The sequence below is a fragment of the Bactrocera tryoni genome, chromosome 3, assembly GCF_016617805.1.
Source record: "Bactrocera tryoni isolate S06 chromosome 3, CSIRO_BtryS06_freeze2, whole genome shotgun sequence".
NCBI lineage: Eukaryota > Metazoa > Arthropoda > Insecta > Diptera > Tephritidae > Bactrocera > Bactrocera tryoni.
The window spans coordinates 28878972-28901394 of NC_052501.1; the positions used below are offsets into that span (position 1 = coordinate 28878972).

General features: G+C 39.9%; 2 protein-coding genes across 4 annotated transcripts; one reads left to right on the forward strand and one right to left on the reverse strand.

Annotated features, from left to right (window-relative positions):
• Positions 1-14186: 14186 nt before the first annotated feature.
• On the reverse strand, positions 14187-16256 carry LOC120772059 (PIN2/TERF1-interacting telomerase inhibitor 1). Of its 3 annotated transcripts, none has more exons than XM_040100443.1 (3): positions 16238-16256; positions 16093-16170; positions 14187-16027 (listed from the first exon to the last, which is right to left on the reverse strand). In XM_040100443.1, exons 2-3 carry the CDS (start codon positions 16163-16165, stop codon positions 14232-14234), a joined length of 1869 nt encoding a protein of 622 aa, XP_039956377.1. In that variant the 5' UTR covers positions 16166-16170; positions 16238-16256; the 3' UTR covers positions 14187-14231. The 3 variants fall into 3 exon arrangements, with proteins under 3 accessions (XP_039956377.1, XP_039956376.1, XP_039956378.1); XM_040100444.1 differs by lacking the exon at positions 16238-16256 and having other exon boundaries at positions 14427-14548; positions 14637-16027; positions 16093-16229; XM_040100442.1 differs by lacking the exon at positions 16238-16256 and having other exon boundaries at positions 16093-16227.
• Positions 16257-16602: 346 nt separating this feature from the next.
• Positions 16603-22181, forward strand: LOC120771070 (WASH complex subunit 2). The gene is made up of 6 exons (XM_040098881.1): positions 16603-16795; positions 16872-17072; positions 17137-17276; positions 17339-18818; positions 18878-21938; positions 22001-22181. The coding sequence occupies exons 1-6, from the start codon at positions 16694-16696 to the stop codon at positions 22138-22140; spliced, it is 5124 nt and encodes a 1707-aa protein (XP_039954815.1). The 5' UTR covers positions 16603-16693; the 3' UTR covers positions 22141-22181.
• Positions 22182-22423: the final 242 nt, after the last annotated feature.

Below are 22423 nucleotides of genomic sequence, written 5' to 3' on the forward strand. Positions count from 1 at the left end.
TTTTTATCCGGCCAAGAATTGTCAACTCAGTACCACTCCTCGAAATTACTTCAGGAATGTCTTCTGCCGCTACAACAACAGCAACAACTCTTATATGCTTTAATCATTATGTCAAAAGAGCTGGACGGTTAAGACTGAGTTGATTCCCCCTCTCAAGCTCTCTTGGCGTTAGCTAAAATTTTTAGTAAGTAAAGGCATACCAAGCTGTACAGAATGCCTTTATAAGTATAAGTAGCGATAAAGAGAAACAATTTGGTGAGCACAAGAAACTTATTACACATTTTTATTAGATAATGGTGCCAATGATGGGTCTAACAGCACTACAATGATTCGTAACCCAGCAGTATATGAACAAATAATGATTTTGAAAAAATATTTCGCAACTTAAATGAGTTTTTACACGAAGATCCTGAACATAAATCTAATTATTGTCAATATTATTGTTGCGTGCATTTTGATATTCTATTGATCATTTATCGAAAACGGCAAAATCGCTGGCTCTAAATCGGTTTTAGACACATAGTCGCTTAGGCAAAGTTATACAGAATTACCCGTAGAACATTGCTCGCATACGCGATTTTGTAGAGAAAAATCGACCTGCTTTAATAAAATACATATACATTAGCTGTCATTTAAACTGAACGTTCAAATTCCTGTCCTTGTATGAAGAATTTTTTTATTTTATAAGATATCATCATGAAATTAGTCATGAATTATTCTTCAAAGTAGAGCTACAGTCTCCGAAGAAATTGTTCAGATCGGACCATTATAGCATATAGCTGCCACACAAAGTGAGTGGTCAAAATGCTGTCCTTGTATGGACAACCTTCTTATTTGACAAGATATGCTAACGAAATTTTGTACAGATTATTATCCAAGATAGAGCTCCAGTCTCCGAAGAAATTGTTCAGATCAAATCACTATAGCATATAGCTGCCATACAAACTGATCGATTGGAATTAAGATAAAGATCTTTTTATACCCTTTTACGCACCTGTAAACGGTATTTTGGCTTAGTTGCAGCTAATGTTTTTTGGATAACTGTTTTATGCGTTTGAATAATGCAATACGTCATCTCTTTAATCGTCGCCTTGCTATGCGGTTCAACCAAACTCTTGTTCAAAAATAATGGAAATAACGCTGAATTCCATTCAAGTCGCGCGCTCCAATCGTTAGTAAGAGCTAAATTTACATATTAACAAAAGCGTTAAACATTTTCGATTGAAATTGAAAAAAATAAAAACACAAACAGGCACAGACACGCAAACAAGCACACGAAAAATATGGAAATAATAATTGAACTATCGATGCCTAATTGATGCATTTGTATGCGGATGGCGTGTGCAGGCGTTATTAACAGCTTCGATTCCGTTCGATTTGCGCAGTTTGTAAAGAAATTATATTTTCATCACTTGTAACTTGTTGCTGTTGTTGTAACACGTTATGTAGCAGCTAGCGCAACGATTGGTGTGATTGTTATTAACACGAGTCTGCCCGAAATTGCACGCTAATTGAACGTGTACATATATTTATGTATTATACATATTGATATTGTATATATCGTCACCTAAAATGCAAAACAACCTATCATCAAAAATATCGAAGTTGAATTTTTCTGCCGTCAGATATAACCAATATATAACCGTTTTATAAGCAAAACTCAAATTTTGTTTCAATACGAGAACTTAGGAAAAGTGATGTTATCATATTTTGCATTTTAGGTGGCCATTTGTTTGTAGGTATATAAGTAGGTGCCTTTACATTTATAGTATATGCATATACAATTAATTTTTCATTATTTCCTGTGCAGCGTATATTACGTTTGCCATTGTATATACGCGAATTGGTACCTAATTTTTTGAGATATCGGACTGAAATTTTACACACATCACTTGCTCTATAAGAAGCTGCTAACTAGTCGGAATCGTCGATATCGGATCACTATAGCATATAGCTACCATACAAACTGAGCGATCGGGTTCAAGTGCTTGTATGGACAACTTTTTCATTTGACGATATAACTTCAAGAAATTTTACAGACATTATTTTCTAAGACACGGTTGCAATCTCCGAACAAATTGTTCTGATCGAATCACTATAGCATATAGTTGTCATACAAAACGAACAATAAAATGCATATCCTTATATGAAAATCTCTCTTTTTTGACGAGCTATCATCACAATGGTACTATTTCTGAAGATATTGTTCGGATCGAAGCGCTATAGCTATATGCAGCCATACAAACTGACCAATTAAAATCCAAAAACTCACATATGAAGGGTATTATAACTTCGGTTCAGCCGAGATAGGCGCTTTTTATTGTTTTTGCTGCATTTGCCGGCGATTCTAAATGACCAAAATAAATATACAGGTGCATACATCTGCATATTTACGTATGTATATGCTTCACAACAATAGCGTGTCGTGGAATAAAAAAATTGGGATTTTTTATTACCTTCGCCATTTCGTTTAAAATTTTCATTTTTTCTTTTGTCTGGGTCATTAATTGATTTTATGTGGCAGCCATGTTTTGGCCATAAAACAGTGTGTTTAATAAATTTGTAAGAGGAATTCGAAATCTAATCAATGAGTGCTTTATGTATGTCTATGAACACCTGCAATGTCAAATTGACGCGGTATCGAATTTTCTGGAAGTTTTCGAAAACATCACTAGTTATAAAGACATATGTATGTATATGGTATGAGCCAAGGTTTGGTCTCCGTTAATTAGGTGCAATTTTAGCTGCCTGAAGAAAGCCTCAGAGGAAAGTCATCGTATTTTGGTAGAAGTTTATGATGGACATGCTCTAGCTGAACGAACGTACAAAAGTGGTTTGCACCATTTAAAAGTGATGATTTTGGCTTGGAAAACGAAGAACGTCCAGGGCGGCCAAGTAAGTTTACAGATGAGGAACTAAAGCTTCACTTGATGAAGATTGTTTTCAAACAGAACAAGAGCTCTCAGAATCTTTGGCAACAACTCAAGTAGCAATTTCAAAACTTTTAAAAACCGCCGAATCCCTTCAAAGGCAAGACAATTGAGCTCCATATGAATTGAAGAGAAGAAACCGTGAAACACTATTTGCTATGTCAAAAATGTTGCCTGGATGCTACAAAAATAAGTCGCTTTAACATCGGATTGTGTCGCTGTACTGAAAAGTGGTTGCATTAGTCAGTGAAGTCATTATTGGGGGACAATGACTTGATTTTGCGACTAGACACGAGGCAATAATTTTTCTCATTAAAATCCTCGGTATCCTGTTGCCAGACCGGTTAAAATTATTTGGAAAAAAGCGTCTGGGAAGTTTTTCCTCACCCACTTTATAGCACTGAACTTGCCCCTACTGACTACCATTCGCTTGGCTTGATGCAAAACGCGCTCACTGGAATACGGTTCACATCAGAAAAAGGTATCAAAAATGGGCTTGATACATTCTTGGTCACCAAGTACAGTTATAGACAAGTTAGCATAGGTTAGGATGACAGCGATCTCACTAGGACAGTTTGGAACGTGGGTCCATTCTTGTACCTAAAGCTCCTTTATCATAGCAAATCGATAAAACGATTTCAGCCAACATATGTAATATTTGTTGCTAAGGCCAAGTAGCTCAATAGATCTTCTATGTACTCTAGGACCAAAGGGATCTTGCAGTCACATAGGAATGGGTCGTTGACCAAAGTCCATTGGTTCAATGCTAGAATTTATGACGCTAATAGAGACTCGGTCCCATGGCAATGTGAACGAGGAAAGGGTGACCAAGCATCCAAACGATTCTAATGACAGTTCCCATGACGGTCGGGTCTAAGTAACCGGAACGTACTGAAAAACTGTCAACTCGCCTGTTTCGGCCACTACAAGAACAACAACAACGATTCTGACGGTGAAGTAGCTTGATGCTCTTTCTAGTAAGGACATACATTCCTTAACCAGCTTTGAGTGCACAGTTAGCCAACTGCCACTTTAATAGCGACAACTTCTGCCTGAAATAATATACAAAGCTCCTTACAGAAAACTCCCTCTACAACATTCCGTCCGAGATTCGACCCATCCGTTTAGCTTTATCGAACTCCCTCCACCAGATGAATTCACCATAAATCATTATTGGCTTGACTACGGCTTTGTAGAGCCAAAACACCACCTTTGGTGACAGTCTCCACCTTTTCCTTATAGCTCCTCTACATCAATATAAGGCAACCGATGCCTTCCTTACTCTCTCCTCAATATTAGGCCTCCATGAAAGCTTTCTAACAAGAATAAGCCCTAGATATTTCATCTTAACAACAGGTTGTAGACCAGAGTCTACAAAAGAAGAAGCTTAGGCGGTCACCCAACAGCCTCGTTCTTCGAGATATTTAAGTCACCAACTACCAAGATGATAGGTAAATTATCCCACCCACGCGGCTGTTAACCTTTTGGGATTTCTACTTATAACGGGTGATCCAAGTAGAGGTACTTTTTCAACAGATCGTGTGTAATCAAACCGTTAGACTTTTTCCTGTGACGATATGTAAAGTCTAAAGTCTATGTGGACAATCCCACTTTCATCCAGGCCTTGAAGCCATACATCTCTCGTGTCATTCGCAGGTAACCGGTCGAAATGCTCGAACGAGTCATCGAAAATTAGACACAACAGATGAACCATCTGAGACGTAGCCGGTGCCAACATTTGAAAGAGATAATTTTCAAAAAATAAATGCCAAAGCATGATCCTTCGAATGTGAAACAAACATCCCCCATTATATTTGAAGTTTCTGTGCTTTTTCTTTAAAAAAGTGAGCAACCCCAAAATGGATCACACTTTAGATAGGTAAAGAGGTAGTTTTTGTTTTATTGAGAGTTTGCTTCTTATAAATCTTTAGTGAATGACTAAGTATTGATTGAGAAAATGTTACTTGTTGGTAGATTTATATTTACAGTTATATCTTCTGTAGTCCTAATCTACGAAATTGGTGAACAACATTGTCTACAATTTGTCTGTCTATATTGACGACAAAACCTATGACCAGCATATCAATTGTCCCGTTGACGCCACTCAACTATTGTGCCATGCTTCTTTCTACAATGTAGATAGGATAAAAGCGAACTAAAAAGCTTCGCATCAGACTCCACACTTTCGATGACGACGACAAGCACACAATAGCACAGATAATTTAGCACGAAGCATATAAAATATAACAAAATACAAACATATACAAACTTGCATACGATTTTCAACCAAATTCATTTTGCAAAATTATACATATATCTACATATTTACACACATACGTATATAGAGACTTGCACATGCACATTACACACACGAACATAGGTATTCGATTTAATTTAGACAGAGAAATGCAATCGGTTGCGGCGAAGTTGTTGCAATGAATTTTTGTGATTTCTCAGCGTCGCACAATTATTTCAGCAATGCCAGACAATTTGTCAGTAAATAACGCAGTCACACAAACACACACACACACACGCATCTACGAACAAGCACAGACGACACTTGTAAACATGAATACTTATTATCACTACTCACTATGTCTTTATTATGTCGTCTCATTGATGATTGCTTTTGTTGTTGTGACAGCAATTCCACCAGTCAGCAAAGCAGCAGCAGCCAAGGAGCCGAGCAGCCGAAAATGAAAGTTCAGCCGTTGTCGCGGCGTAAGGAATGATACGAAAGCCGCGAGCGGCGCGGAGGAAACGCACACAACCACACATGCGAGTATATGCGAGCTAGCATGTAAATGTGTGCACGAATATTATGGAGTTGGTGTTGTGCGGCGTGCGTTAACCATTTGGCGATTGGGCGAGACTCGAACGTCAACGATGAGCTGATTTATTTCGGCGCATGAAACGCTTCAATGCCTCTCGTTAATTTGACTTCTTCCCCCCGAGACAATAAAATGCCTGGTAAGTGGCATATGCGACTCTCATATATTTATATATACTGTACATACAAACATATACATACATATGTACATATACTGCTGACATTTCAAATCAAAAATTATATAAACAATGTCTCGGCATCGATAAAATTGCTTGCTGCTGCTTCCTTCATTGATTTCTTTTCAATCTTTAAACCCTGCACAGTGTATATTAAGCACACCGTAAACGCGTTTATAGCCGAGTCTACAATAGCGCGCCAGGTCCTTCTCCACCTGGTCTTTTCAACGATCCAACCCACAAATGACCATAAATATTCCGCAGAACCTTTCTCTCGAAAACTCGTAACGCCGACTCATCAGATGATGTCAGCGTCCACTCCTCTGCACCGCATAGCAGGAAGGGATGAAGAGTATGGAATTTGGTATTGGTTTCTCAATTGAAAACGTTACTTCACAAATACCCACACAGACCGAAGTAGCAACCGTTGGAAAAAGATATTCTTCGTTGGATTTCGAGGCTGATGTGGTTGTTGGTATTCATGCTGGTTCCAAGATAGTCGAAATTATCTATTCGACTTCGAAGATATGACTGTCAAAAGTGACATTAGACCCAAGTCGTAAATGCGACGACTATTTATTTGATGACGGGAGATATTTCGTCTTGCGCTCATTCACTACCAGACGTCAATGTTATAGATGTCATTGACGTACGCCAGCGAACTTGGCATGTATAGGGTTTTTCAATAGGGCACTACAAAAGTAGACCGATAGGGTTAGCAAACGACGCCATATTTTTCCCCGCTCTCTTCAGTAAGGTTTGCCATTTCATCATGGAAAGATATACGATCCAACAACGAGTCGAAATTGTTAAAACCGAAATTCGGAGTCAGTAGCATCAACTTTAAGAGCTATTATTATCCAAGGCATCGTTGCAACCTCTGAATAAGTTTTTAAGATCGAACCACCATAGCATATGTACATATATCCGACAAAGCAACTGTCCAATCAAAATTAAGTTCTTATATCGAAACTTTTGTATTTGTGAAGGGTATTATGTTTAGGTGCAACCAAAATTAACGTTTTTTCTTGTTTCGAATCATTTTATAATGCCCAAAGTCTAATTCTTGGGGACTCATGACTTGTAAATTCATCGAAATTTCGCCAAACTTTTATTTCTGACCTCATTTTACCTCGACGAATTTGCGTTGGTTATTTTGTCATTGTGCCAAGAGAGCGTTGCTTCAAGAAATGTTTGCTTTTTCTAGCGGATGTCACACCTAACAGTTTAAATGTGTCTTCTTAATTATTTAAATGCATGTGAACAGTGTTTAAGAGTAGTCTCTGATAATTGTGGATAGATGCTCGGTTATAAAATAAACAATATGGCTTTTTATGTAGCTTCTATTTGGACGGTACGATAAGTACTCAGTTTACACTACTCTAACGCAGAGAAATTAGCGTGGATTGCTAATACTAAAATTTTAATCGAATCGAACTCGTTTCACGTTATTTAAGCGGAGTCTGACGAGCTTCTTGGTTGTCATATGACGGTCGAGGAAACATGTATCCCCTGATACACATCAGAGAATAAGGATCAGTCGAAACAGTAAACTCCACCTGAGCAACCAATCTCGAAGTAGAAGAACACTGATCTATGGCCGAAAAGATTATGGTCATGACCGTTTACTGGGATTCACTAAGTGTAATCTCGTAACTACTCGTAGAAAGGTACAACATCGACATCGAGACTTAGAGAAAAATACAATGACCATAGGGATCTACTATGTGCTGATTCGACGACTGAAAAACGTTTTCTTCCACCAAGACAACGTAGCCGTTCACACCTCCGTCACCGCTTCGGCCAAATTGGTCCAATTAGTTTATGGATCACGGTATTATCCTGATTTGTACGATTTAATTTTATTTCCAAATTTAAAAGATGCACTGGTCTGGCAGAACCACCGCCACGAAGACCTAATTTGTGGACCCAATGAAAACGTACTTTTGTAAAAATGCTGAGCAAATGTATTGAAATGGTTCCAATTGATCGCTTTACTTTACTGTTAAAATATGGACCTTTTTCAAAATGTGTAGCTTTGTAGACCGTCTTTAACTGAAACTGGCTGCGAAGAGTTAATTTATTCTATACTACGATCGAACTGGTATGATTAGGTTGCGAGAGCTTTTATTAAACTCGAAACTAGAGTACCATATAACAAAAAGTGGGCCTTTCAAAAACAATATAAAGTTAAACCCACAGAATAAATTGAAAATTCCAAACCAAATTTCAAGAGTTATTCTAAATCCGAGTACTAGGACTCCTCTTCTTCTTTATTTCCTAATAATACAAGAAGGCAATAAGATAGTGGACCAAAGTAGTTAAGTTGCTTCATGCCACGTATAATAAAGGCTGGTCCCTTTCGAGGTTCCTTGCTTTTTTAAAGAAAAAAAGCACGTAAACTTCAATTTAATTGATGATTTTTTATCATTTGAAAGATCTTTCTTTGGCATATATTTTCTGAAGATTATCTTTTTTAAATGTTGATCGCGGCTACGTCTCAGATGGTCCATCTGTTAAGTTCATTTTTCGATTACTCGTTCGAGTACTTTGACTGATAACTGGCGAATGACACGCATGACGTTTTGCTGCAAGGCCTGAATCGATCCGAAATTGTCCGAATACACTTTAGATTTTACACATCCCTTCAGGAAAAAGCCTAGCGGTGTTATATCACACGATCTTGGCGGTCAATCGACCGGTCCAAAACGTGAAATTATCTACTCACCGAAGTTTTCTCTCAATAAATCCATTGATTGGTAACGATTACGTTCTCACCGGTATCATTTTTGAGGAAATATGGGCGGATGATTCCACAGACCCACAAACCACACCAGCTTGCGGCTCTTGAACCTCTTCCGGTTGCTCTTCGCCCCAAATACGAGGTGTCAAAAATGGGTCTCATTTCTGAACAAAATTTGGTTCGAAAAAGTCGGTTCTACTTGGAACTTTTCAAGAGCCCATATAGCGAAGCGATGTCGCTTGGGAAGGTCGACCGGTTTCAGTTTCTGCACAAGCTGTAATTTGTAAGCTTTCAATTTAAGATTCGACGTAAAATGTGCCAAGTCGTTCCATACGGCAGTCCGAGATGCTGCTAACGGTGCCGAATCGACTCTCTACGATCTTCGTGTACACTCTCTGCTACGACTGCTATATTTACTTCACTGCGTGCTGGACGTGGTCTGTTGAAAACAGTACGCCTAAAGGGTCACCCCTTATAAAGCAAACCCTTGCCTACATTCCCGTTTGTCCAGACAACAATGAAGAAAATACCGGATACTCCAGAACCAAATACTTATTTATTCTTTTCTTTGATACTAATGCTAAATCCCACTCATACTACCACAATTCCACTATCAGAGCTGCAAATGGGCGTAGAAACTAGTTGACGAGCAACTGAACGCTCTCATTGCGTCTCTTCGTCTATCAAATCCGGATGGGCCGAAAATATAACAAGCTTGCGCTGACGGGTCAGGTAATCGATCGATCATAGACATCTTCTCATATAAGTAGAAGCGTACCAAAAATATACTAATCACAATGGTAGGCACTTCACTTCATCGGCTATTTCTGAACCTGCTATGCTCGAAACGTCCCTGTTAATTACGTTGTGAGGCTCGCCATATGGGCATGAACTAATATTTTCCACTCAGTCAAATTTCATATCGCAGTAGATTGTGCATGCAGTTCAATATAAACAGAAATTTACATAGATACGCTTATAAAAACGTAGTGTATAGACATGTATTTACGCATTGCGGTATGTAAATTGGTCATGCGACGACCACATCCTACCCAACCGCGAGCTGTTCAATGTTTGGTCAACAATTAGACCGCCCACTGAAAGTAATTTAGAATTATAATATTCAAAAACAAAAGAAAATGTAAGGAAAGCTCATAGTCGAACGGAACTGAACATTGAAAATACTCGTAAGTATTCGGCATAGCAACAGATTCCGCGCTCAGATCTTCCAGAGTTACACATATGATCTAGCAAAACGAGCTGTTAGCTACATATTTAGAGTACGTTGAATAACTTCGAAGGCACTGCCCATCATGTGTGACCTGGTCTACGGAAAGGGGGCTTAGGTGTCAAAAAATCAATTTTCACTTTTTAGTTCGGTAGTTTATTCGGATGGAAGATGATGAGATGCTTTTTCACGTCTAGTTTTCGCACATTAGCTCCCTTTTCGTAGACCAGGTCACATATATGTATTTATGAATTCCGAAGACCATAATAGGAAGATGGTTATAAGGATTCAGTATGATCGATTCAACTCAAGTAACATGCGATTTCTTATCCCTTTTAGAAAGATAGTAAAAAAGAAAGAATCATAGACCGGAAAAGGTAGTAATCATTTGGTGCCGGTTCCAGTTTATAAGGTGGGTGTATAAGAACTTCCCAACCAAGCTCCTGGAGCTTCTGGCGAGTTACGATAGATGTGTGTGGCCTAGCTTAGAGCTTTGAATAGGTTTGAAAATGAATGAAACCTTAAGCATCTCAAATTTGTCTGCAATAGATCGAACGTGGGGGAATGGGGTTGAGGAAGTCGGCTGTCGGTTGATTGCCTACGCGGACGATGTTGCTCTCATAGTTGAGAGAGAATTCATGATTACCGCGGAGGTACGAGCTAACCTTGGTATTGTATGCAACTAGACTGCTGAAAATGGTACAAAATACCGGAGGCGCATGTACCATTAATGGGAGGAACGTGGCTTCGCCCTGTTTACAGCGTTAAGTACAGAGCATCCTAGACAGCAGACTCTCAAGGAAACCCAACGTCGAGAAAAGATGAAAGAAGACATCGGTTGCCATGTACTAGTGTAGGGGAACCTTTGGCAAAAGACGGGGCTCTCACCAAAGGTAATTCTTTGGATCTATGAAGATATACTTAGTTAAGCCAATAATGTTCTATGGAATTATTGTTTATTGGAAGACGCTAGAAAACACCAACTGTGACACTGAATATCTTGCTGCATACGCTCATAGGACCAGTGGATATATATGCGAAAGCTGCCTTGAGAGGATGTGGGTACGTACTATAGATGACTGCGAACTTGAGTACACTGAAATCCTCGTGCACTTTGATTTCATTCCTAAATACTTGGATTATCAGGTCACCAAGCCTAGTCTTGGCTGTCGCTTCTCTGCTCACATATGTAGCTTCGAGGAAACCATGACAGATAAGAACTCGCTGGAGGAGAGGTGCGGTGAGCTTTTTTTGGGATGGATTAAAACTTTCATAGAAGGTTAGTGGAGGAGTACACTGTCGGGAACTTTTCATTCAGCAGCAGTTTTCAGCGTCATCCAAGTGGAGGTGGCTACCATAAAGATAGCAGTAAATCTACTGCTCTGAAGTGCAGTCCCCTTCAGAATGGTTACTATCCAGTTCGGTAGTGAGGCTGCGATATTTGCTTTGAGTTTTCTCAAAACTAATGAAAGAATGTCTAGACTCCTTATCATTAGCATCGGTTATGTTTTGATTAGAATTCACTACTGTACTCTTGGGGCTCAGTAAGTCTGGGTCAACTACCAGCAGCTGTGTAGTCCTTCTAGCCTAGAGTAAATCCAAGAGGTGTTTGGAACTCTTGGTGGCAAGGGCCACATTTCAATATTTATAGGAGGTCTAACTAGACACTGTTCGATCGGGATTCATACAGTAAGATGGAATATCTTACCAAATGCCGGTTGCATTAGCTGCCTGTAAGAATCTCAACACTTCCGCCTCGAATACCCCGCTTTTGTCTGATGCAAGTAAAACCACCTTGTATCTCATTCTCCTAGACATCCGGGTGAAATAGCGGAAACCGAAATGAAAAGCAAATTTGTAACAGGTTCGGATCGTTTTTGCTACCAGTCGATAATTGGATACTACTAGAGTTTTCGTCTGACTACCCAAAGGACTATGTGATCCTCCATCATGCTGAGGGATCAGCCATCTAACCTAACCCAACCTAAGAACTGCCAATCGCCAGTACTCCTAGATATTATTTTGGAAAAATACTTTTTTAGCTGATTTCGCATATTTTGTTGTACAAAACTAAAATACCCTATGCGACACACGCTGCTCTCGGGTATAATAAAACTGTCGCGACGAACACGAACGAGTGTGCAGTAAATTGTCTAATTATTTTCGCTCCGCATAACGTGCAGGATCGTTGACTAACTAGTGGACTAGGCGCGCTTATACGAAGTACTTGAACCTGCTGAGGGCGAACTGCTGCTCTGCGGCCAATCGGCCAATCGAAGGCTAAAGTGGGCGGGACCTTTGCGGTTAAAAGGGTAAGCAAGCCAAACTCGTCAATGAATTATAAATTGGTAACATGTGTATGCGCAATTAGCGGACAAGTAGCACAAATAATAACAACAACAAAAACAATAAAATATCGACAGAAAAAGTTGCTTGTTATTGTAACGCTGGCGATTGTTTACATAATTAAATTGCCAACTAATTACATATTTGTCAATCGCTCGTTATGAATGTAATGAATATGATTGTTGTTGTTGTTGTTGCTGGTATTGTTGTGCGACAAAAGGATGAAATAATAATAATTGCACTTGCCAAGCGGCACAACGAGTTATCCTGGATGGATACATGCAGACATATTTACATTTCTATATATGCATGTATGTATATATGTATATGTGTGTGTTCGGAGCAGCAGTTTGTTCAAGCAATCGTATATAAGTACATATATACATATATATGTATGTATAAATTTGTATTTAAAATGTAAATGTACAGCTAATGGAAAATACTCGGGAACAATGCATTGGCAACCATGTACATACATATGTACTTGTAAAGGGTGATCCAAGTGTACAACGTTGACAAATCGTTCAGCTTTATTACGAAAAATCACATTCTGTAAGGAATATGTATCACGCGCTTCGGTCAACTTACGGTCAACATACATAATCGGCCTGCTGACCGTACCATTCGCAACACGATCACCCGTCTTGAGACTCAGCATTCATTACTGGATAATATTCGACTGAATGGACTACGTTCAGTACGCAGTGAAGAAAATATAGCAGCCGTAGCTAAAAGTGTCTATGAAGACCGTGGAAAGTCGATTCGGCGCCGTTTGCAGCAACTGAGACCGACCTACATACATACATACATACATACATACATATGTATATAACAACTTGGTGTATTTTACCTCGAGATCTTAAATTGAAATTATACAAAATACAGCTTGTGTAAGAACTGAAAGCGCTCGACCTTCTCAAACGACATCGTTTCGCTTTATGGGCTTTTGAAAAGTTTGAAGCAGGTCCGATCGTTTTCGAGCCAAACTTTGTTCAGCGAAGAGGCCTAATGGGTATATAAACAAGCAAAATTTTTGCATTTGGCACAAAGAACAACCTGAAGATATTCAAGAGCTGCCAATTCAACCAAAAAAACTACGGTTAAGTGCGGCTTGTGCGCCGGTGGATACCGATTACTTGATGCCAAAAATTGAAGCTCGTGATCTCGGCGACATTTGGTTTCAACAAGACGGCGCCACTTCCCAAACATCGCATCAATCAATGGATTTATTGAGAGAACACTTCGGTGATCAGATAAAGGCGAAAGTCTATGCGGACAATCCCGTTTCGATTCAGACCTTGGAGCAGAACATCACGCGTGTTCCCCAATAAATTTGAAAAAGTAAAAAAGCAGGGAACCTTGAAATGGATCACCCTTTATGTGTGTATCTTTTCCCCAGTACGGCGAAAGCATAAAGTTGAAGCAAAAACTGAGTTTCAAGTGGACGCCCAAATAAAAGTTGTTACCGACGAAAACATCAAAAAAGTCCACAAAATAATTTTGGATAACGGTAAAGTGTTTCAAGTCAGTGAAAACTATGACAAAACCAACGGTCGTATTCTCGAAATCTGGCGACTACTTCCTGTTATCAAATTTTGCGTAACGCAACCCAATTCTGATTTTCAATGGTGTCACATTTTTCGAACATCACACCAATAATATCTAAATTCGCACCTATTTCTATATTTCCATTTCCATATTCTGGTACAATCGTCTATCGGATTCTACAACACCCTTATATACCATTATTGCAATACGACTCATTTTTGCTCCAATTTTCAGGTTGTGTCCTGCTGCTATTCTAAAAGTGGAAGGTTATAATTATTTTAAGCGGCTTTCGAACAGCTTATGAGTTCAAGAATTTCAGCTCAATCCCTATTTAAATAAACACTTTTTCTAAACCACAATTTTAATATAAATAATTAAAAATAAATTTACCTTTAAATTTAGTAAATAGTTTTGTTTTATTGTGATTATTTCATATTGGCTGGAAAACACTTTTTCTCTTAAGCGACTTAATATTAAATAGAGGCAACGGTTTCTTTTCTCTATTCTTTGTATGCTGTATGGTTTTATAGGCGTTTAAAACATTTTGTCTGTATTTGCCGAAGATAGCTTTGGGGTTGATTTGAACGTATTTGTCTTCGCTACAATTCCATAATCTCGTGATACGCTCTTCATCATGGGGTTCATTCACCACGTTCAATTGTAGATCTGCCGTATGCGTATAGCCTGGTATATGTGTTATTGTTGATCCTTTGAACTGCTCTAAATCAACATTGCGGAATTTTTCTGCTACAAATGAGGAAATATTGTAGATATTGTAAGAATTACATTTGGCTATCAATTCATCAAGTGTCAACGTTTGGTTATCTTCACTTACATCTTTTTTGGATTTCTTCGATTTTTTGGTTGTTTTCTCAGCGGTTTCACTTGCTTGCAACACTTCAACCGTTTTTTTCTGCTTCTTTGACCTTTTACTGTCTGGCGAAATTTCAGTTGTACTGGCCTCCTCAATATTTTCCTCCGAGTTTTCATGCTTTTTTGACTTTTTATTTTTCTTTACTTTGATATGACCGTCTGTTCCTAGTTCAGTCGCGTTTTCCGACTTCGAGGTGTGCTCAGGTATCTCAGATGATGTTGGAGCTTCATAGCCTACAATTATCACATCGTCGTCTTCTCTTCTTGATTGCTCACTTTTACTTTTCTTTGATTTCTTTTTCTTTTTAGGCATCTCCGTTGCCAAAAAATTTACTTCCTTATTTTCATCTATAACATCGTTTTGGTTTGTGTGCTGCTCTATTTCATTTTCTTTGCACTTCTTCTTCTTCTTTTTGTTTTTGGGAACTTGCACATCCTCTTTGTCTGCTTCGTCCGTCAAATCTACAATTTTAATAGCGCTGTCAGTATTCTTCTTTTCATCATTTTTGAAAATCGCCAGGTTCTCAATTGTCTCCGTAGGGATCTCTTCAGTACTTCTCTTATTCTTCTTATGTTTTTCTTTTTTCTCCTGAACTTCTAACACTGTATTGTCTTCAACTTCTTTAAGTGAAATTAGTTCTGTGGTTTGACCTCCAGCCTCAACTGATTCTATTTCACGCTTCCTCTTTTTATATTTCTTTTTATTTTCTGTGTTGTAATTATTATTATTGTTCTGCTGTTGCTTATTTTTCAATGCTTCCATTTTTTGTTTAAAATAATCACTTACTGACAGTCCTGTGCTAATTGTTTGTACGCCACCAAAATTTGCCTTCACTTTAGGCATTACAGCTGTTAGCTGCGCATAAACACCATCAGCTTGTTCAGTTTCCACAGCTTTTTTGCCAAATATATTTGCAAGATCTTTTTCACTATATTGTGCTATATCTTTTCCTTTCGTGAACTTCTTGTAATGCACGCGTGCTTTACTTAGCTTTGACTTTTGTTCCAACGATATGCCACTTATTTTATCCTTCAACTTTTCTAATTTCTGTTTTTTCGGTTCAGGTGCAAATCCAAATCCCACTCTTGGAGTGTCCTCGTCAGAAGTACTTTCCTTATCTTCAATAGCTTTCCCACTTTTCTCATCATCGCCATTTAATGTCTTCAGTAGTCCATTAAAATCTTGTTCATGTTGCGTCCAATGGTCATCACGATCTTCAAATCCCAAACCTTCGTTGGTATTTCGCATACGCACACGTACAAAATCCTGGCTACCATCCTCATTAGCACCAAGACCCTTTCCCTTGGACCAGCCCATTTTCTCTAACATTTTTGTACCGAAACGCGTATCATCTAAATAATATTGAATATTAGTTTCGAAATTTGAAGAAAAATGTGTTTTTATTAAACAAAAATACCTTCGTATAACGCCTTGCCTCGCGGTGTTAAATTATAATGCTTTCGCTGTCGAGGTTCAGCTAACATAGCCATATTTTCTAATAATTATAAAACAACTTAATGCAATATCTTGTATATTTATTTTATATTTAACTATATATTTACAATAACTTTAAAATGACTGAAAAATTTCGCAAACAAAACTATTCAGAGAATATTCCTGTCAACCACACGTGTGCAGGGTACGTTCAGTATTATTATTTTATATTCTCGTCAGTTACTGTCAATATTTTAATATTTGTCAAGCCAAATTAAAATTCATTAAAAGCAAACGCGATAAACTGTTATTCGTCTCAGCAGTTCACAGAAAGTTTCAAAAATAATTTTTAAATAAATTTTTAATCGTAATTGCGATGAAAATATGAATACGTGCTAACTTGGATAATACAGATTTCTGTGAACAGCCCCTTATGCTTCAGACATCAATAGAACACAGTGAACATACCATAGTGGCTGATAACAGCTGATGCGCTGTACTTGTTTTTGTTAAGTTAATTTAATTAATTAGCCAATAATCTAAAACTAATGTTAGTGAGTTGATACAGTGAAAATAGGAAAATAATGGAAGAAAACGCAAAAGCTGACAAAATTATATCACAGGCAACACAATGGAGTTTCGAAGGCGATTGCTCCTTGCTCGCCTGGATGCAAGAGCTTTCACAGGTAAACCATCCACTTATCGCAAATGCGCCTTAGAAAGAGTGTACTAATATTAACGTATATACAAACGCCTTGACAGCATATAGAACAAAGAGCCACTACAACCAATGATGCACTGCAGCAATTAAACAAAAATGTTAAACGCACTGCAATAGCGTTGGATAATGCGGCTAATAGTTTAACAGCATTACAATATACGCAATTTGTGGAAAGTCGCTGCCATGATGACGACGAGACACAAACGACTACAAAAGAGGTGGAAGCGGTAGCTGCGCCAACAGTAAGCCTTTTTTTTATCAATTTATTAATTAATTTTGTATAAACTAAAATTTAATTTTTTACAGTCCAGTGCAAAAACCAAGTCGCCCAAAGAGGTGCTGGAAACCTTTATGCAGAAAAATTTACAAATGTTACACGACTGTCATGAAAAGTATGCGCTCGATTTTGAAGACTCCGATGAGGATGACAACACAAACGCTAATAAGTATGCACTTATAAAATTATTTAACGAAAGTATAATGTCAATGTATTACATCCGTGACGTAGTTACATATATCAACCGAAGAACCCCTATAATGATGCTTTGCTGCCACATATCTACGGTAGTAAATTATGGAAGGAACACTGGCATGTAGGACTTTGCGATGGCTCCAACGAGTACTCGGGCGACGAAGCATCCGATGCATTCTCCGAATCCTCAAGTTCCTCAGCTGCTGATAATGAATCATATGAGAGCAATACAGCAAATCTCTCCGAATGGGCTTCGAGCACTTCCATACCAATTGAACATAAACATCCCGCCTTGATGGTGGTTCAAAAAGAGCATGCATTACCTCCAGCTTCTGCTGTGCGAAACAAGCATTTGCCAAGTACACAACACATGCAGAGCAATGATGACAGCGATACCTGCTCCACAACGTCTCGAAGTACCACAACGAATCCGCCAGTTAGAATCCGCGAGCACGATTTATTTGCTGCTTTACGCCATGATACGCCAATCACCAGTACATCTACTTCGTCCTCGCCACAGCAACATATTGCTGCCACAACGCAAGCCCAACGCACCGCAGCAATGATGACAGCGAAATCCTCAACGATAGCACCATTCTTTGATGTCACACCTCCTACAGATATTTTCGCGGATGCGGCGGCGCAGCCACAACCCAACAGCCGTTCGGAAAATGAAGCTATTCAACCAAAATCAAATGCCGCTCAAATTAAGCGTAAACCTGTGAACTTATTCGATGACGATGATTTCAATTCATTCATGACAGAAGTTGTAGATAAGGCGCAAACGAAAGCTCCACCAGAACGAAATCGAGCACCACAAATGCCTGTGCCGGCCAGTAGAAGTTTGCCCTCTAGAAGTGAGGACGATTTGCCACCCGCACGAACCGTAGACTTATTTGCCGAACAACCGAGTATTAAACCGCCAGCAACAAATCGCGCAACCGCGCCAATAGAAATTGAGAAACCAAAGGAAACCATAACTCGAAAACCGGTAAATCTGTTCGACAGTCCCGAAGGTAGTCCACAAAATGATGCGCTCTTCACGAGCAACAACAAAACGGTCGAGCGGAGTTTTGAAAAGCCGAAAGACGAAACAGCTCCCGCAGTTGCAAAGCCTAGTATCACTGCCAAGTCGCTGTTTGACGATGACGACGATGATGATGACTTCTTAAATGTGTTTGGTGCTAAGAAGTTGAATCTGCCACAGCGCTCGACGGGTAAAACGCTACTCTTCGACGACGATAATGAGGAAGTAACACGCCCACCTACAAATACTCGAACAACAAGCAACCTATTCGATGACACACCAACTGCCGATGATTTCACGCCCACTACGTCGATATTTAAGCAAAACAACAACAATAACAACAAAACGAGCGATAGCTACACAGTTAACGGTAGTGTTGGTAGCGCGCCGCCCCAAAATAATGCAACAGCAAGAACTGTAGAAGAAGCTTTAACAAACACTACAACAACAACAACTGCAACATCAACGAATACGATTTCGAAATCACAGGTAAATTGCTATAGTAGAAGTATGTGTTATATAGTTGTTGTAATTTTGTATATTTGCAGTTGGTGCACACGCTACCGGCGAACCCCGTTAGTAAGCCCTTTAGCGCTAATCTCTTTGCTGATGACGAAAATGACGATTTAGATGAACTGTTTAGTAAGAAGTCAACAAAGCAACAACCAGCCAAAACTGTTAACAATGAGCCAAGTGAAAAGGTGGCAATCACGAAACCAATCTCAAATGTAACGGCGCCGCAGAAGAAATCACTCTTCGGCGATGACTTGGTAGACGACGATGATGATGATGATTTATTCGGTAAGCCTAGCAATCACTCCATCCCACCAAGTAAAGCCTCTCTCCGCGTAGAGAATCGCACGGGCGCCAGTCTCAAAAGCGCAACACTTTTTGGTGATGATTTCGATGATGATGCCGATGACTTGTTTGCTGTGAAACCGGCCCAGAAAGTAAACATCAGCACTGCAGTTAGTAAGGATAAACCGGAAACTGCTTCTATCAAAGACGAGACGACACAAGTTTTAAGAGAGCAAAAAGTAGACAAGTCTTCCAACCAACAATCAACGGAAGCGGCACTAATGGGAGCTGTGAAGAATGTCAGCGCACATAAATCGTTATTTGAAGATGAAGATTTGGAAAATGCGAATGATCTCTTTAATTCTGCGAAGAAAGACACGCTTGCAGGTTTGGAGAAGGTCAAAGAAGAGAGCAATGATATTTCAAACGAAGTAAAGGCTGACTCAGACGCTATTGGACCCACCCTATTTGCTTCCATTTCGGAAAAAGAGAGTGCAGAGTTGAAGCCGCCAGCAATTAATGGACTTCTTAGCGAGGCTGAAGAAAATATGAGCGAAAGCACGCAGAAGACACTAATTGCTGACGTCACAGTGGAACAAAAAGTCGATAATGATGAAAAGATTGTCGCCAATGCTGAAGAGCTGTTCAATAATTTGAAAACGAACTTAGCAGAGACTGAGGATACCACGGTGGACACAATGAGCACCACACAAAAGAGTACACCAAATAGAGAAGAGATTAAAGCAGCTGAAACATTTGCGGAAACCTGGAAGCACGATGAGAGTAACGCTGAAAATAAACTGGATCCGATATCGGAGCACACGGTAGAGCATACTGAAGAACCCGTAACGTCACAACACATAACGGAACCAATAGCAGAGGTTCCGGATACAATGCAAGACAGAGAGAACACAGCTGGCCAACAACAAAAATATGCCTCCATCTTTCTCGATGAACCACCCGATGATGATGACTTCTTTACAACACTCAGCAATAACACGAAACCGTTATCTGTCTCGAAACTAACGCTCGACTTGGAAAGTGATTTCTATGAACCAGCCTTGCCACAAGTACCGAATTCAGCGCGTACTACAACAACTGCAGCGACAACAAACACACAGGCAGGCGCCAGCGATTACGGTGGTCTACGTCTATTTAGCGAAATTCCACCCGACGACGACGACGATGATGAAGATGACAATAATTTTGAATCTGTCAAAAACACCAAACCGACCTCCGATAACGGCGCTATCGTCAATCAGCGTTTGCATAGTGTTTTCTATGACGACTTCTCCGAGACTTTGGAGGCCGTGCAGCAAATTAAGGAGAATAAGATTGCGGCGCATGCGTTGTTTGATGACGAACCGCCACCGGATGAAGAGCCATTCGCTGCCCGAGCAATAAAGACGTCGAAAAATGTGGTGGAAACCACAGCCGCCAAATCAGATACAGAAATAAGTGAAGTTGACCAAGAAAAGGCGTACAGTGGAGCTGAAACTTCGAAAGATGACACTGATCGTGCAGTGCCAAAGCTGGAAGACACTGCAATTCCGTATGCGCCGGAGAAACCGCGCGCTGCCGCTGGCAAACTGCAAATGCCAAACATCAAGATCAATGTACAAGCACTGCTGCCCGGCGGTGGCGGCAGACCAAGTTTCAAAAAGTCCCCAACCACACCGACGGTCTCTACACATACACCTACGACAAGTGAAATTTCCTTACCGCCTCCAGCTGCTGAGTTGAGCAAAGCTCCCACGAGCGCAAGCTTAAAATCAACGGTATCCGCTGAATCGGCGAACGAGAGCCTGCTGCCGAGCGTTTGCAAAACTCGCGTGCGCGTGCCAGCCGGCAGGCGACCATCCACACGCAGGGCGCGTCAAGAAAACTATCGCCAATCGCTCATCGCGGAGCAGACAGACCACATAGTGGGAGATGCCGGCTCGGAAGCTGCGTCCAGCAGCAGCCAGATAACACGAAAGCCAACGAATCAGAATAAAAATGAAAGTAGGATCGTACCATCAACGTCAAACAGCGTTGTCGAAGCGCCAGCAAGCATTAATATTCCTAAGCCAACGGACTTATTCCCGGACGAAGACGCTGACGCCGATGACTACGACACACTTTTTAAGCCTGCGCAGACAACCAGAACTCAAACCAGCAACAATGCCCAGCAGGCGTTGCATATAAAGACAGCGAATGATTTAAGTGAGCCCGGCCCGTTTCTTCAAACGAATCCCACACAAGCGGCAACAAAAAGTAAAGTGGATTTCGTTGAGAGCGATGGAGACGATGACGACGATCTGTTTAAGAGCGTGCGGATCGCGCCCACAAGCGCAGCGCTGAGGCCAGTGAACAACAGCAAAGCAGCAATCATAACAACAACCACACAAAGCGTACCACCAACAATACCAGCAACTAAATCGCTTTTCGGCAACACGCCAAGTGAAGATTCCGATGATGATCTCTTCAAAAGCAACAAATCGCTGCTAAACACAGACGCACGAACAAACACGAAGGCGCCAAGTCCGCTTACAACAACAACAACAGCAACCGCAGCTGCATCAGCAAGCCATGCAGCTGTTGAGCTGAAGCCAAAAACCGAGCGCAAATTGGACTCGATTTTTGGTAGCGACGATGAGGACGACGATTTTCTGTCGCAACTTAAGCCCAAAAAGAAATCAATAGCGAGCTTGTTAACAGCCAGCGCGGTCAGTGCGGCGAAGTCGTCAACTTCGGTCGGTGCTGGCCTGTTTAGTGATATCGAAAGTGATGAAGACGATCTGTTTGGCGCCAAGAGAAAGACAATGCAAAGTAAATTTTAATTTCTACTAAAAACATTATTTTAAAAAATAACTGTTTGTCAAATTTTGCAGCCACGGGTAAGGCGAAAGCACCTATAACAACGTTGCCGTCCGCCAGCAACAAACAAAAGCCAACAGCAACAAAGCAACAGTCACTCGACAAGCAAAAGACTTTAGCGGATAATCCTTTGGCAGATCTGTTAAATCCATAACAGGTCGCCTTGCTTGCTTCGGCGGCCTTCCACTAGCAAATTACCGCTGTAGTAACGAAGAAATATCAACGAAAGTGCATTAACCGTTAAACACATTTATTTTCCTTGCACCTGCATTGTATGTGCGTGCATGAGTATTTAGCGAACAAAAAGTAAAAAACTTCTATTGAATTTTTAATTAATTATTTTATGATTTAAATCTATTTTATATTATGTATATATACACACATTTCCATACCTACATATGTATGCATATGTACATAAAAAATATTTCTTTTATTTC